At 46.5% G+C, this 13494-nt stretch overlaps 1 protein-coding gene across 4 annotated transcripts in view; it reads left to right on the top strand.

Annotated features, from left to right (window-relative positions):
- The window catches only part of ATP7B (ATPase copper transporting beta), a 77371-nt gene that overhangs the window by 47210 nt on the left and 16667 nt on the right, over nucleotides 1-13494 (top strand). For all 4 annotated transcript variants that reach the window (XM_032294547.1, XM_032294548.1, XM_032294545.1 and 1 more), the window contains exons 6-11: nucleotides 1686-1762; nucleotides 3224-3398; nucleotides 4987-5220; nucleotides 5949-6040; nucleotides 13057-13184; nucleotides 13295-13449. In XM_032294547.1, coding sequence (XP_032150438.1) covers nucleotides 1686-1762; nucleotides 3224-3398; nucleotides 4987-5220; nucleotides 5949-6040; nucleotides 13057-13184; nucleotides 13295-13449 — 861 coding nt within the window. The remainder of the gene's footprint in view (nucleotides 1-1685; nucleotides 1763-3223; nucleotides 3399-4986; nucleotides 5221-5948; nucleotides 6041-13056; nucleotides 13185-13294; nucleotides 13450-13494) is intronic.

The following is a 13494-nucleotide window of genomic DNA, read 5'->3' on the forward strand; positions in this document are numbered from 1 at the left end:
CCACCTGTCTTGGCCTCCCAAAGTGCTGGGATTACAGGTGCGAGCCACCGTGCCTGACCCGGGAGAGCTTTTTGACATGGAAATGATCATGTTGCTGGTCTAGGGCCCCACCCTTGGAGACAGACAACACAGCTTTTTTATCAGCTGAGGAAAGATGCTCAGAAAGGTTAAGTAACTTTGCTCACAGTACCCAGCTCATGGACAGCAGAACTGGTGCTCAAATCCAGGTCTTGCACTTCCGAGCTCAGTGGCCTATGTGTGTCTACTACACCACAAATCTTAAAGAACAGTAGTGATATGGCATTGATGAGGCTCAGATGTCACACTAATGCGGTCAACAGCAAGGAGAATCCCATGTGGTGCCTTCGAACATGGCTCAGTCACTGTTTCTGATTTCTTTCTTTTTTGTTTTTTTGAGACAGAGTTTTGCTCTTGTTGCCCAGGCTGGACCACAGTGGCACAGTCTCAGCTCATTGCAACTGCTGCCTCCCAGGTTCAAGCGATTGTCTTACCTCAGCCTCCCTAGTAGCTGGGATTACAGGTATGCGCCATCACACCTAGCAAATTTTTTATTTTTGGTAGAGACAGGGTTTCACCATGTTGGTCAGACTGGTCTTGAACTCCTGACCTCAGGTGATCCACCCACCTTGACCTCCCAAAATGCTGGGATTACAGGTGTGAGCCATTGTGCCCCTCCAGCCCTTTCTGATTTCTGATATCTCACTCTGATAACTTGCTTCTACCCTACCCAGACTGCTAAGTGAGGTGCAGCATCCTCGCTGACCTTTCTTGGGGAATATTGCTAATGTCTGGCCTCCATTCTTGCCTCTCTGGGCCATCTTTTCTGAATATAATTAGGCTGGTATTAGTTGTAAAAGGATTTGTCTTTAGACAATCTCAGCTGCTCTTCCTCCCACCCCAACTTTTCATTGTTGTGTAAAGTCCCAGCACCAGAGTTCTGGGGCCCCTGTCTTTATTGTGCTGCCAGACAAGAGCATTCCTGCAGTTTTTCCTGTGTATATTCACAAAGAGTATCAGAGCTGTAGTGGTCAGATCAACGTGGTGACAAAGCACTTGAGTTAACCTGTGAGAAAAGCACAAGATTGTGGTGCAGACTCTGTTGGGGCACAGCAGAAGCTGTGCTTCCAGATGCTGAAGGAGCCGAGTTCTGCGGCAGTGGGAAGAAGCCTGGGCTGGAAGCTGGAGGCCGGGAGCTCTGGGTCCAGCTCTTCTGATAAGGCTGGGGCTTTGGGCAAGGAATTTAACCTCTCCTACTTTCTGTTTCCTTGTATAGGGAATGAAGGTTTCTGACCATTAGGTATTTAGGATTTCTTCACTCAGAAATGCTGAGTATAAATTATAAATCAGCACTGCTCAGCTTTGGGGTTTGGGGAAGCTGTCTTCCCGGAACCTGCTGCCTTTGCAGACAGAAGGCAGAGGAGTTGCCATGTGATGCCCTCTCTCCAGGCTGGTGTAGTCTCTAGGCACAGATGGGTGCTGAACCTCTGCCCAGGGTTTGTAGGGCTATGGGGTAAAGAAGTTGTGAGCAAAAAACCCACAACAGTCTTCTGAGGCACTTTTAGATTCGCTTTCCAATTTCCGAAGCTGAAAAGTGCTTTCTACCAATGCATGTTTTAACCAGTACCTTCCTCCTTTTTCCCCACCCCTCTCTTTTTAATAACAAGGAAATTGGCTTTCATGCTTCCCTGGCCCAGAGAAACCCCAACGCTCATCACTTGGACCACAAGATGGAAATAAAGCAGTAGGTAGAACACAAAAGATAAACTCTAGCTCTCATCTAAATGCCTTCCTTTGCCCGGGTCCAACTTTGCCTGCTGGTCCTGTCTTCCCACGGTGCCTTCTTCCTGGGTTAGCTGCCTTTACGCTTGTAATGTGAACCCTCTAAACAGTGTTGTCCAAAAGAAGTTCTGGAATGATGGCAGTGTTCTATATCTGCACTGCCCAGCGTGGTAGCCACTAGTCACATGTAGCCAGTGAGCACTTCAAATACAGTTAGTGTGACTGTGGAAATGAATTTTTAACATTTAAGGAATTTCAATTTAAATAGCTGTCTGTGGCTAACAGATTGGATAGCACTTCAGTTGGGAGGGAGGGAGAGAGTGTAGATTTTTTTCTTTGACAATGTTTTCAGAGTTTATTTGCATGGGTTCTAGGCATAATGGCTGAGTAGAGAGAAAATGACCCAGGAGCGGGAAACCTGAGTTTATTCATTGTTTCAGACGGTCACTTATTTATTCAGCACCATAAAGGTTACTGCTGTGTGCAGGGCACTGTGCTAGGTGCTGGGGATAAATAAGTATCTTCCTTGTCTTGGAGGGGCTTATAGTCTAGCTAAGAAACAGTGAGTGAGCAGTGAAATTAATGGCTCTGGCAGATCCTGGAAGGCCTAGGAAAACTCCAGCCAGGGGACATAGGATCTGAGCCTCAAAGAATGAGTGGAGGTTTGGTTGGCTGAAGGAATTGGTGGGGGGTACCTTCAGAGACTCATGTGGCTTGGTCCAGTTGGCATGCCTGGGGCACAGAAGGAGCTGACAGGAGAGACATCTAGACAGCCAGGTCGGGGTCTGGTTCTTGGGTCCAATGGCTTAAGACTTCAGCCTCACAGGCCAGTGGTTTTCAGGTCATTCCACAACCACTTGGTTGGAATTTCATGGATTCTGCAGCTAACAGCTGCAGTAGGGACCACAGCTATCGGCCATGATCCCTGATTCTAAACTGTGATATTCATTGAGACAGCCTCACTGTTCTCACGGACTCTATTTTAAGTGATTGTTTAAAAATTGAATGTCTAAGTTTATTCTAATAAAATGCTGCTTTTATCTGTTTTTTCTTTGGGGTCTGTATAAAATTGCATTTTGAAAAGAGAGCTATAGGCAACCATAGGCCAAGGACAGTAAGCTTTTTTGGGGCTAGATTCTCAGCTTTGGGGTCTCAGTGGCTTCACCTATAAACTGGAGGTAATAACAGTATGTGAAGGCAGGGGCTAGGCCTAAACATCTCTGGCACCTCCTTCTAGTGATTTTTAGATCTCTAGATGCTCCCTCAGATGGCCAGTGGCAGAGAGAGCGAGCTTACTTTCATTTTAGCCCTTGGTGGTCTGTCCCAGACACGTGACAAAGGCAGGCCTTAAACCAAGTCCTCAGGAGGGGACTGGCAATGACAAGCAGTGTCTGATATATCTGTGTTGCTGCATTGCTTTCAGGTGGAAGAAGTCCTTCCTGTGCAGCCTGGTGTTTGGCATCCCTGTCATGGCTTTAATGATCTATATGCTGATACCCAGCAACGAGCCCCACGAGTCTATGGTCCTGGACCACAACATCATTCCAGGACTGTCCATTCTAAATCTCATCTTCTTTATCCTGTGCACCTTCGTCCAGGTGTGTATTAGAAAGGTGGGCAGACCTCTCCCCTGCATGCTATATGTGGCCCTCTCAGCCCCAACATAGCCCTTTAGATTGGTTTAAATGGCATCTTATTGCAGCTTTCCTGCCCCACCCAGGCGGTTGCTGCCTTTTTTGTCTCTTATGAGCAGTAGGGGGGGCTTGGGGGCTCTCCAATGTGGGGGACTAAGAAGGGCCTGGTTTCACTGTCAGTTTCAGTTGATTGCAAGTGATCAGAGCTGTCCCTGGAATAGCAACCTCCTTGCTGCAAGGTGTGGTGAGCTCTGTCTCCAATTTGCCCATTGTTTAGCTTAATTTATGTTTGTTGTTAGAAGCAGCAACTGGATCATCCTTGAGCCCATGCCTCTCTTGAGTGTTCTACCTCAAAAGGTGGAGATCTGGTCCTTAACTACAAGGAAGTTATAATTTAAAAGAGACAGGCATGAAATGTCTGCTTTGCTGGTGATATTTAAATTGTGTCTGGTGGGAAGTGTGACCTCTATGTACATATTTTGGAATGTAAAACTTAATTCCTGTCTTATATTGTAATGTTTAGGGCTATTTGGGGGCAAGCATTGGTAGGCTGGATTTTGTTTGTTTTGAGACAGGGTCATTTTTTGAGACCCTGTCACCCAGGCTGGAGTTGAGTGATGATGTGATCATCGCCCACTGTAGTCTTGAACTCCTGGGCTCAAGCGATCCTCCCACCTCAGCCTCCTGAGTAGCTAGGATCACAAATGCCTGCCACCATGCCTGGCTAGATAGGGTCTTGCTGTGTGCCCAGGTTGGTCTCAAACTCCTGGCCTGCAGCAGTCCTCCAACCTCAGTATCCCAAAGCACTGAAATTACAGGTGTAAACCACTGCACCCAGCCTGAATTTGTGTTTTTCTATATTTTGTTTGATTATAAGTGCAATACACACTTACTATAAACAATTCAAACCATACTGAGGTATAAGAAGAAAAGGAGAAGTTGCCCTTTCACTAATCACATCCTGCCTCCAGCCCAATCTTATTTCCCAGTGTTGCTATGGTAATATTAATAGTTGAGCATTTGGGCATGTATCTCTCCAAATCTTTATATAGAGGAAATGCACACTTATGTATATGTGTGTGCATGTTCACGTAACACAGATACAGACTTTTTAAAACTGAAATGGGGTCATATGAGACAGACTGATGTGCAACTGGCTATGTCTCTTAACCCTGTATTATAGACATCTTTTATGCCAGTGGCTCATAGGTAGAGCCCATTCTCTTTAGGGAATGGAATGCCTTGTATTGCCATAGTATAAATGAGTCGTGATTTTTTTCCCCTACCATTTCACCATTCTCTTATGAGTGGACATGTGTGTTGTATGCGCTGGGTTTTAAAGGCCTCACATGCTCTTGGTCATCCATTCCTGTGGACAGTAGGTCTCTGAATTGGAAAGTATATTTCATATACACCCATCAGAGAGGAAGAAGTAATGTCAAGACTGTGCACAAAGCTAGAGGCTCTGTCATCCCGTGGGCCCTCAGCCCTGGGTTGCTCATTGAACTCTCCTCCCTGCTTGCCAGCAACCTTCACTGTCCTTGTCTTTCAGCTCCTCGGTGGGTGGTACTTCTATGTTCAGGCCTATAAATCTCTGAGACACAGGTCAGCCAACATGGATGTGCTCATCGTCCTGGCCACAAGCATTGCCTATGTCTATTCTCTGGTCATCCTGGTGGTTGCTGTGGCCGAGAAGGCGGAGAGGAGCCCTGTGACATTCTTTGACACGCCCCCCATGCTCTTCGTGTTCGTTGCCCTGGGGCGGTGGCTGGAACACTTGGCAAAGGTAACAGCAATTTCAGGTTCAGAAAAGAGCTGCTCCTTCAGTAAACAAATCTCCCTTCCTCTGAATACCATGTTTAGAATTACTAATTATACACAGCATAGAGACTGACTTAAAAAAATAGGAAACCTCCATATAATTAAGGTGCTCTAGTCACTAATCTCCAAATTGGTCACTACTTCTGAAATCCCAGCTAATCTGGTTAATTATTGAAACCATCATTCAGGTGTATTGTGTAAACTAAAGAACCATGGCCTTCACTTCAGAGCCTACATTGTCTCTTAGTGCAAAACTGAGTATATATTTGGTACAGAAATCCATACATCCGCGTCAAGGTCATGCCATTTTTAACACCCTCCATTGTCCCCAACACTGAAACGTGTATCTTCTAAGAGAGTGGAACTCAGGCCCGAAAAGAATTTAGATTAAACCTAAAAGAAAATGGTCAATGGGAAGACTGATATTTGTTTTCAGTGTGAAATGTAATTCCCAGACCTTAGTGGCACAGGCACTGTGTGTGGAAGTGACACACGTGGCTACACGTGGTGGACAGCAAGTAATACCCATGTGCAGAGCCTCTTATCATGCGGTGCAGCTGTGTCAGGGAGCTGCCTTTTCTACAGCTGTTTCTCTCACACCAGCTGCCTCTAACACGACACTTGTGACTCTCAGGCTGGGTTTTGATAGGTCTGCTTTGATAGCTCTCATTTCACATTCTGGTTATTTCCTAGAGCAAAACCTCAGAAGCCCTTGCCAAACTCATGTCTCTCCAAGCTGCAGAAGCCACTGTTGTGACCCTTGGTGAGGACAATTTAATCATCAGGTGAGTTATGGTTCTCAAAGGGCTTTGGGGTTGGTTTATATCAACCCGTATGAGTTGTATTGACATTGCAGTAGACCTTGAGAGTGTGGGCAGAGACACAGTAAGATCCCTCATCTCAATCCAGTTACAAAAGCAAGGCATTTAACTATAAAACAAACAACATTTGGGAGTGGTCTATGTGTATTACAGATGACACATGGGAGGTGTAGATGATTAGTATTCCAGGAATTAAGAAGAGGAAGGCTAGTGGTGGTCAAGGAAAACTTCACAGAGAACATGGAGTATGAACTAGGCCTTCCTAGCAGGATACAGATTCAGACAGGCAGAGAGATAAGGACTTCAACTTGCTCAAGAATAAAAATTGAAGGAGAAATTTATCTTCCTTATAAGGTTGCCTGATATTAAAAATAATAATTATTATTCCTGGAAACTCCCATTGCATTTATTGTTTGCTAGACACTATTCTGATCTCTTTGTATTTAATCAACCAAAGATGGAAACTTTCTAAGGAAGGGACTATTATTACTCTTTTGCTACAGATGAGGAAGCTGGGGCTCAGAGAGGCTAAGCAACTGGCCCAAGGTCACACAGGTATTAAGTAATGGAATTGGGATGTGCCGGTGGATCCAGAGTCCATTTTCCTAAACTTTACACATTAAGGCATATTTCATAATATGGAAATTTTTGCTAATTAAGTTTTCTGTATTTCCTTAGGATTAGCTTCTTTTTTATATTCTAGGCAGTGGTTATTTCCCTAAAATAACCTCCTTCATATTCCTAAAATCCCTCTCTGGTCCTACCACATTTTCCATTAGTCTGTGATCTTGCTTCACACTGCTGGAAGGAGAAGCGTTGGGATGGAAACCCCCCATTCCCCTGTCCCTCAGCCTACACAGCTGGCCTCCTCCCTGACATCTCCTGTTCCTGCCCCATTGGTGGGAGAGGCGTCTTCTCTTATGCCTCTGCCTGGGAACCTCCCTCTGTTGGTTTTCTTGGTGGTCTTTGGTGTCTCTGATTCTTATCCTCCCATGTCATATAGACTCTAACCACTCCATTGTCAGAGGCACCATGCCTCTGCCCCTCCCCTGAGTGCCCTTGTCCATGCGTCACACTGTTGCTGGAGGCAGCCTGCCTTAGCTGTGTCTTGGGTACCTGGCTGTGAAGGCTGAGACAGCCCCCTTGCTTCCCTACAAGGTCTGCTGGGCTGGTGTAGCTGGCCATGGGCATGCCCCAGGTGAGTAAGAGGAACTGACCAGGGCCACACAGATGCATAAGTGTTCATGAGGCACAGGCTGGCTGCAGTGCGGCAGCACTGGTTTTGTTCTGGATGCTGGCTTCTAAATGATCGTCATAGTTGTAGGAATGGCAACTGAGATTTGAGTCCTTCTGGTGTTCCAGGTTCACTCCCTAGCACTTTCTACAGATCGTCTAGTTCCATTCTGTAGCTGTTCTGTGAGGTCGCACTGTCATCATCCTGGCTTTCCTCAGGAAGAGCCAAGTGCAGCGAGGTGGAGTAATGTCCCCAGAGTCCATGGCAGGCAGGCAAAGAACTGGGATTGGACCCCTGGAGGCACAGAGCCTTGGCCACTGTGCTGTGCTGCCCCTAGACAGGGCCCCGTGTACGGCACCTGGCCTGCGGGGCTCTGTTGCACCAGAGGTCTGCAGCACTCACATACCTTGGCTTCTATTTTTTTCTCTTATAAATTAATGGCATGAAAGTTTCTGAGAAGTGAAAACATTCAGACGGGGAGTCAGGCAGCTGGCAGCTGTGTTGGTTTTGATTCACATTTCCTCTGACTCGCCCTACTAGGGTCTGTGGTGCAGTTTGAAGCACCTCTGAGGGCACCGACTGCAGTTGCTTGGAACTATTCCAGGGATCTGAACAGGAGGAGAAGGTGTCTGCCAGCCCAAGTGCCCATCGAGTGCATGCTGCACCTGTCATTACTCAGTTCTTTTCCAAGGATGGCGATTCATTTGTTTGGCTGGGGACACACAGCCTGACTACTACCACACAACATAATGGGACATTATTAAGCTAGGAGCCAGAAGACAGAGTTCGTCCTGGCTTTGGCTCACAGTTTGGGTGTGGTCGTTCCTACTTGCCTCCTGACAGCATGCCCTGGGCCCACCCCTCTGTCCCAGGCCAAGGCTGTACCCTCTGCCTCCTGGATTGCAACAGTCTAGACACTCCTGAGCTTGACCGTTCTGTGCTTCGAGGTGCACTGGGCACTGGTCCCCCAGTCACTCTGCCTCCCACGGGGTCCTCCCACGTCGGGGCGTCTGCCCATGCCTTTGGTCCACGGCACCTTCTGAAGGCCCTGGAGGTTCTTGCGTAACTGCCTTGTTTGATCGAGGCTTGGACCTCTCCCTCTGTCCATCCCTTTGCTGGGGACACTTGTGCTTCCTCTTTACTCCAAGCCTTGGGTGCTGGCAGCGTTTTCAGGTGTGATCCGTCTGGCACACTGTGGTTTCCTCCCTTGCTGCTGCTGCTGCTGCTGCTGCTTAGTCTCCATGGGCTTTCTCATCTCCTCATACCTTGTGGATGGTCCTTGGGGTGCTGGTGGTGGTGCTTCTGTCTTTGTGTGATACAGGCCATCACTGGAGCGTCTCACATGCCCATGTCTTTGGTTAACAGCCATGGTAAGCTCACTCTCAAACCTATGTGTAGATCCCAGAGACCATCTGCTGGTGGGAACATTTTTCTTGGGTGTCTTTTAAAGGCTCAGACTCGTCCTATCTGTATTCTTCTTCACCTTCCCCTACTTTTTCCCAAAAATATTCCCCTTCCTTGGTGCCTGTCTGTCTCGGAATGGTACCATCATATTGGCTCCCCATGTGGCTTCTACAATGTCTCCCCTGCCCTCATTCACACATCTGCGCCCCGTCCTCATGGTTCTAGCACCTCCGTCTCTAGGCATCATCCACGGCCACCATGCTGCTCCAGGCCACCGTAGCCTTGACCCTAAAGCAGCACAGCTGTCTCCTCATACTGCTTACACCCAGGTATCCATCCAGTATTTTTCCACATTCAAACCAGTGATCTTTATGAAAGCGCAAATTGATCCTATTACTCTGTAGTGGAAAAGCCTTCAACGGCTGCCTACTGTCCTTAGGATCAAGCCCACGTTCCTAACATGGCAGTGAGGCCCGGCGTCTGCCTCATGCCTGTTGAGCACAGCCCGTCTTGCCATCCTCTGCATTGTGTTCCAGCTGCCTGTACCACTGGCAATTCCTAGAAGGGGCTGCCTCTCCCTGTAGACCTCTGCACACATCCTTCCTTCCCCTGTACTCCCTTCTTCCATCTCCGTTGTCTGGCTCCTTACCCTCAAGGCTCAACTTGGAAGTTGCATCCTCCAGAAGCCTTTCCTGATTCCCCAGACCTGGCTCAGCTGTGGTTCCTCAGTGCTCTCAGAGCACTCTGTGTCTCAGCCACCTGAGACATAAACATGGTGGGCAATCAGGTACTCACTAATGGGATGAAACTGCTGTCAGATGTTAAAGAAACATACTGCACACATGCGTGTGCTTGATATTAAAAGGCTTGCACAGCACTATCCTCAGCCTCCATGTTGATATTTTCTGGTTTTTTTTTTTATATAATTGATGGGGAAACAAATTACAAATTGTATCTAGACCAGTGAGCTTAATGCTCTAAGTTTTTTCTTTGTTTTCTTAATTTATATTTAATAAGGAATGGGAATAGAAGAGACAAGTAAAGTAAACAGATTGCTAGCAGAAACTCTTAAAGATAAAGAAGTACTGTGAAACACACCACGGTCTTTTAATTAACAGGGCGCCTGTCACTCTGCACTTGGGGAAGAATAGTGACTTCTGAAGAATAAATGCTATTGGGATTCACCAGAAGGAGCCACATTTTAACTCCCATAAAGGACTGTTCCTCTTAAGCTGCTTAGAGTTAGAAAGATGTGGTTAATTTAGATCAAAGGAGACATTCAAAGTTAGATTTAACAGAGATTAGCATTACTAAAGATTTCTTAGACACCCAATTGGACATTTGTGCCAATTTTAAGTCTCCTTATGGAAGTGGACATTTTAAAACTTAGTGATTAGGTTCTGCTGGAGAAGGGTCTGCCCTTTAGTTCTTGGGGTCTTTCATTTCCAAATTGAATGCAGGGAGCTCCTCCTCCCGACATGGGCTTCTCAGGCCATGCAGAGACCTCTGTGGAATGATAAATCCTCCAGGTTGTGCAAAGGAGGCCTCAAGGGCAGTGTTGAGCCTGGACTTCTCCATCACTGGAGCACTTTAAAAATAAGCAGAGAATATTCTTTGGTTGTCGAGATCTTTCCCTCACTCAGCCCCCAAACAGATTTACACAGGTGTACTCCCAGCACGAAAGACTTTAGTCTTTGAAAGTCTCCTTGTCAGTGCTCCATTTATTTTGATTGCCATTATTGAACTTACTGTGTGTGTCTTAACTGTCCATCCATGTGTCTGCTTTTACATATGAGGCTATAAACCTCCTGAGAGGAAGGCTTCACTCTGTCCTGTTTGTAACGCCAGCCTACCCTGGTGCCTGGTACACAGAGGCCAATCAATATGAAAATGTCAATTAGGTGAATATAAAAATCGCCAGCATTCATTGGGCACTTACTGTATACCAGATGCCATGCCAAGCTTCTCACGTAATCCTGGGAAGTAGCTATACAAGCCTGGCATCCTCACAGCACAGAGACTGTTCCTGAACAAATTTTAAAAAGGCAAATATTGATGCAAATATTTAACATACCTAGCTGCATATGCTAGTTACTAAGTTTTGTATATTTGCACATAGCACCATTTAAATAAGTGGGCATGTATGTTCAATTTTGTGCCTTTCAAAGACATCTTCAGGTTTTATTCAAATGGGGGTAATATGTCTCACCTAGTATGTTTCTGGGAAGACTCAGTGAGATAAAACAGGTAAAAATCTAGCATAGTTCCTAGCACTCAGTAACTGTTATCTCTTTCTCAAGTCAGTAAGATGGCTTTCTTTTTGTCCCTGTGATAGTTTAAATGTAGTCTTTGTAGATTGAAAGGAAGGTGTGAAATAACCCCAGAGCCCTGCTTGCTCTCCATACATGCTCTATGGCTTGTTCACCATTTGCTCATGAGCCAGTGTTACCTATACAGTTAATCCTGTTGGACCCACGCCATGCTTTTAGAGAGCTGCTGCTGAAGCTGGCTCTGGGCCGTGGGTGCCCTCCCTCTGGCTTTGTCTCTGTTCCTGCCGCCCTCTCCTCTCTCCCTCACAACATCTCTGTCTCTGCAGGACACGTCCCACCAGCGCACAGTTCACACGTACCTACAAGACGCAATCCCCACCCTACTCCACCCTCCCTTCTACTGCTCTGTTTTTCTGTTCCCTCACAACAAGCCTCCTTTAAAAGCTTGATTTTCGCTGTTGTCTTTGCCTCCTCACCCCATGCTCTCTCAGCCCATTCTAGTTGAGCCTCTGCCTTTACCAGTTTCTGAACTTGGTTTGGCAAGAGCCATCAAATTATTTTCATGTACCCAATCCAGCATCACTTGTGTTCTCATTTCAGGCTTTCACCAGTATTTCCCCCTTCTGTTTCTTTGATTTCTTCTTCTTTTTTTGATGTATAACTCACATTCACTGCAACAAACAAACCCTATGTGTAGGGTATAATGAGCTTTTACATGTATTTGCTCCTGTGGAACTACTTGTGCAGCGTTTGCTGCTGTTGGATGGGTGCTCCCTCCTCCTCATCCCCACTCTCATTTTCCCCGTGTCCCTGCTGTTCCTTCAGTTTCTGCTCAGCCTTCAGTTAGTGGAGTGTCTCAGGGATGAGTTCTAGGACCCCTTCTCTTCTTCCCCGTACATTCCTAGGGATACTCATATGATTTCACGGCTTTAAATGCCGTCTATGTGTGACAGCTCCCTGGTTTGTTCTCTACCTCTGACCTCTTCTGTCCATTCCAGACTCATTTTCAGCTCCCTAGTTGACATTTCTATGTGGAAATCAAACAGGCATCTCAAACCCGACATGTCAAAATGAACCATTTCTCTCCATCCTTTCCCTTCTCTTCCCTCACCCTCCCTTAGCTGCTCCTCCATAATTTTTCCACCTTATTAAATAGTTTATCTATCTACCCAGTTGCTCAAAATGAAAATTTGGAGCTCATCTTCGATTCTTTTCTTTACCCTCACGTTTAGCAAATTTTCACATTTTTTGACCCATGACCTAAGACCTCTGACCTAAGACCCATGACCTCTGTATTTCTTCTCTTTCTCTGTAGTCCAGGTTACCACCATCTTCTACTTAGGCTGCAGCAGCAGCCTGACTCTCCCCCTCACTCCCGTGATCACTCCTACAGCCCGTTCTCATGTAGCAGCCAAAGAGATCACTTAAATGTGAATCAGATTGTGTCACTTTCCTGCCAAAACCCTTACATCTAGACTCTGCTCCGGTAGACCTGGCATGATCTAGACTCTGCCTGCTTCTCTGACCTCAACTTGTACGTCACTTACTTGCTTGCTTGCTGTTTCTCAGACTCACCCTTCCTGCTTGCCTTAAGCCTTTGTGTCCATTGTTTTCTGTCCTTGAACTTCTTTCCCTGTGTGTTGGACCTTCTTGGCATGCAGGTGTCAGCTTAAATGTTATCTTCCCAAAGAAGCCCTTCCATGTGTCACCCTCCCTGCCACTCTAAGAAACTCTCCAGTCACATGATCCTGGTTTATTTTCATCATAGCACTTATTCATACTTAGCACCTGATGCTATCTTGCTTGTTGTCCATTTCCACCACAGAACTTGTCTTCATGAGGGAGTAGGGCCTTTGCTGTGCCATTCACAACTGTATCACCAGTGCCTAGAACAATACCTGGCATTTAGCAGCTGCACGATAAATATTGGCTTAATCTGTAAATGAACAGATCAAATGAATACTATTGCTCAGTATAAGCAAGTATAGTGTAACTAATGTGACAGCTGGCCTAGAACCTGACCCAGTGACTGAATGAGTGGCCATGTGAGTGATAAGTGGCGCTTGTTGCAGGGAGGAGCAAGTCCCCATGGAGCTGGTGCAGCGGGGCGATATCGTCAAGGTGGTCCCTGGGGGAAAGTTCCCAGTGGACGGGAAAGTCCTGGAAGGCAATACCATGGCTGATGAGTCACTCATCACAGGTGAGATGGCTTGTTTCATGTTCCCTCAGGCGGATATTATAGCAGCTGTCAGGTCACATGAGTACTGGATGGGGCTGAGCCAGTGATGGTTGTCTCTTTCCTACATCTAGGAGAAGCCATGCCAGTCACTAAGAAACCCGGAAGCACTGTAATTGCAGGGTCTATAAATGCACATGGCGCTGTGCTCATTAAAGCCACCCACGTGGGCAATGACACCACTTTGGCTCAGATTGTGAAATTGGTGGAAGAGGCTCAGATGTCAAAGGTAATGAAGAAATTTTTAAAACTAACTTCAGCTTTCTCGTTTTAG

The sequence above is a fragment of the Sapajus apella genome, unplaced genomic scaffold (assembly GCF_009761245.1).
Source record: "Sapajus apella isolate SASKATOON/1434 unplaced genomic scaffold, GSC_monkey_1.0 scaffold32, whole genome shotgun sequence".
Classification (NCBI taxonomy): Eukaryota; Metazoa; Chordata; class Mammalia; order Primates; family Cebidae; genus Sapajus; species Sapajus apella.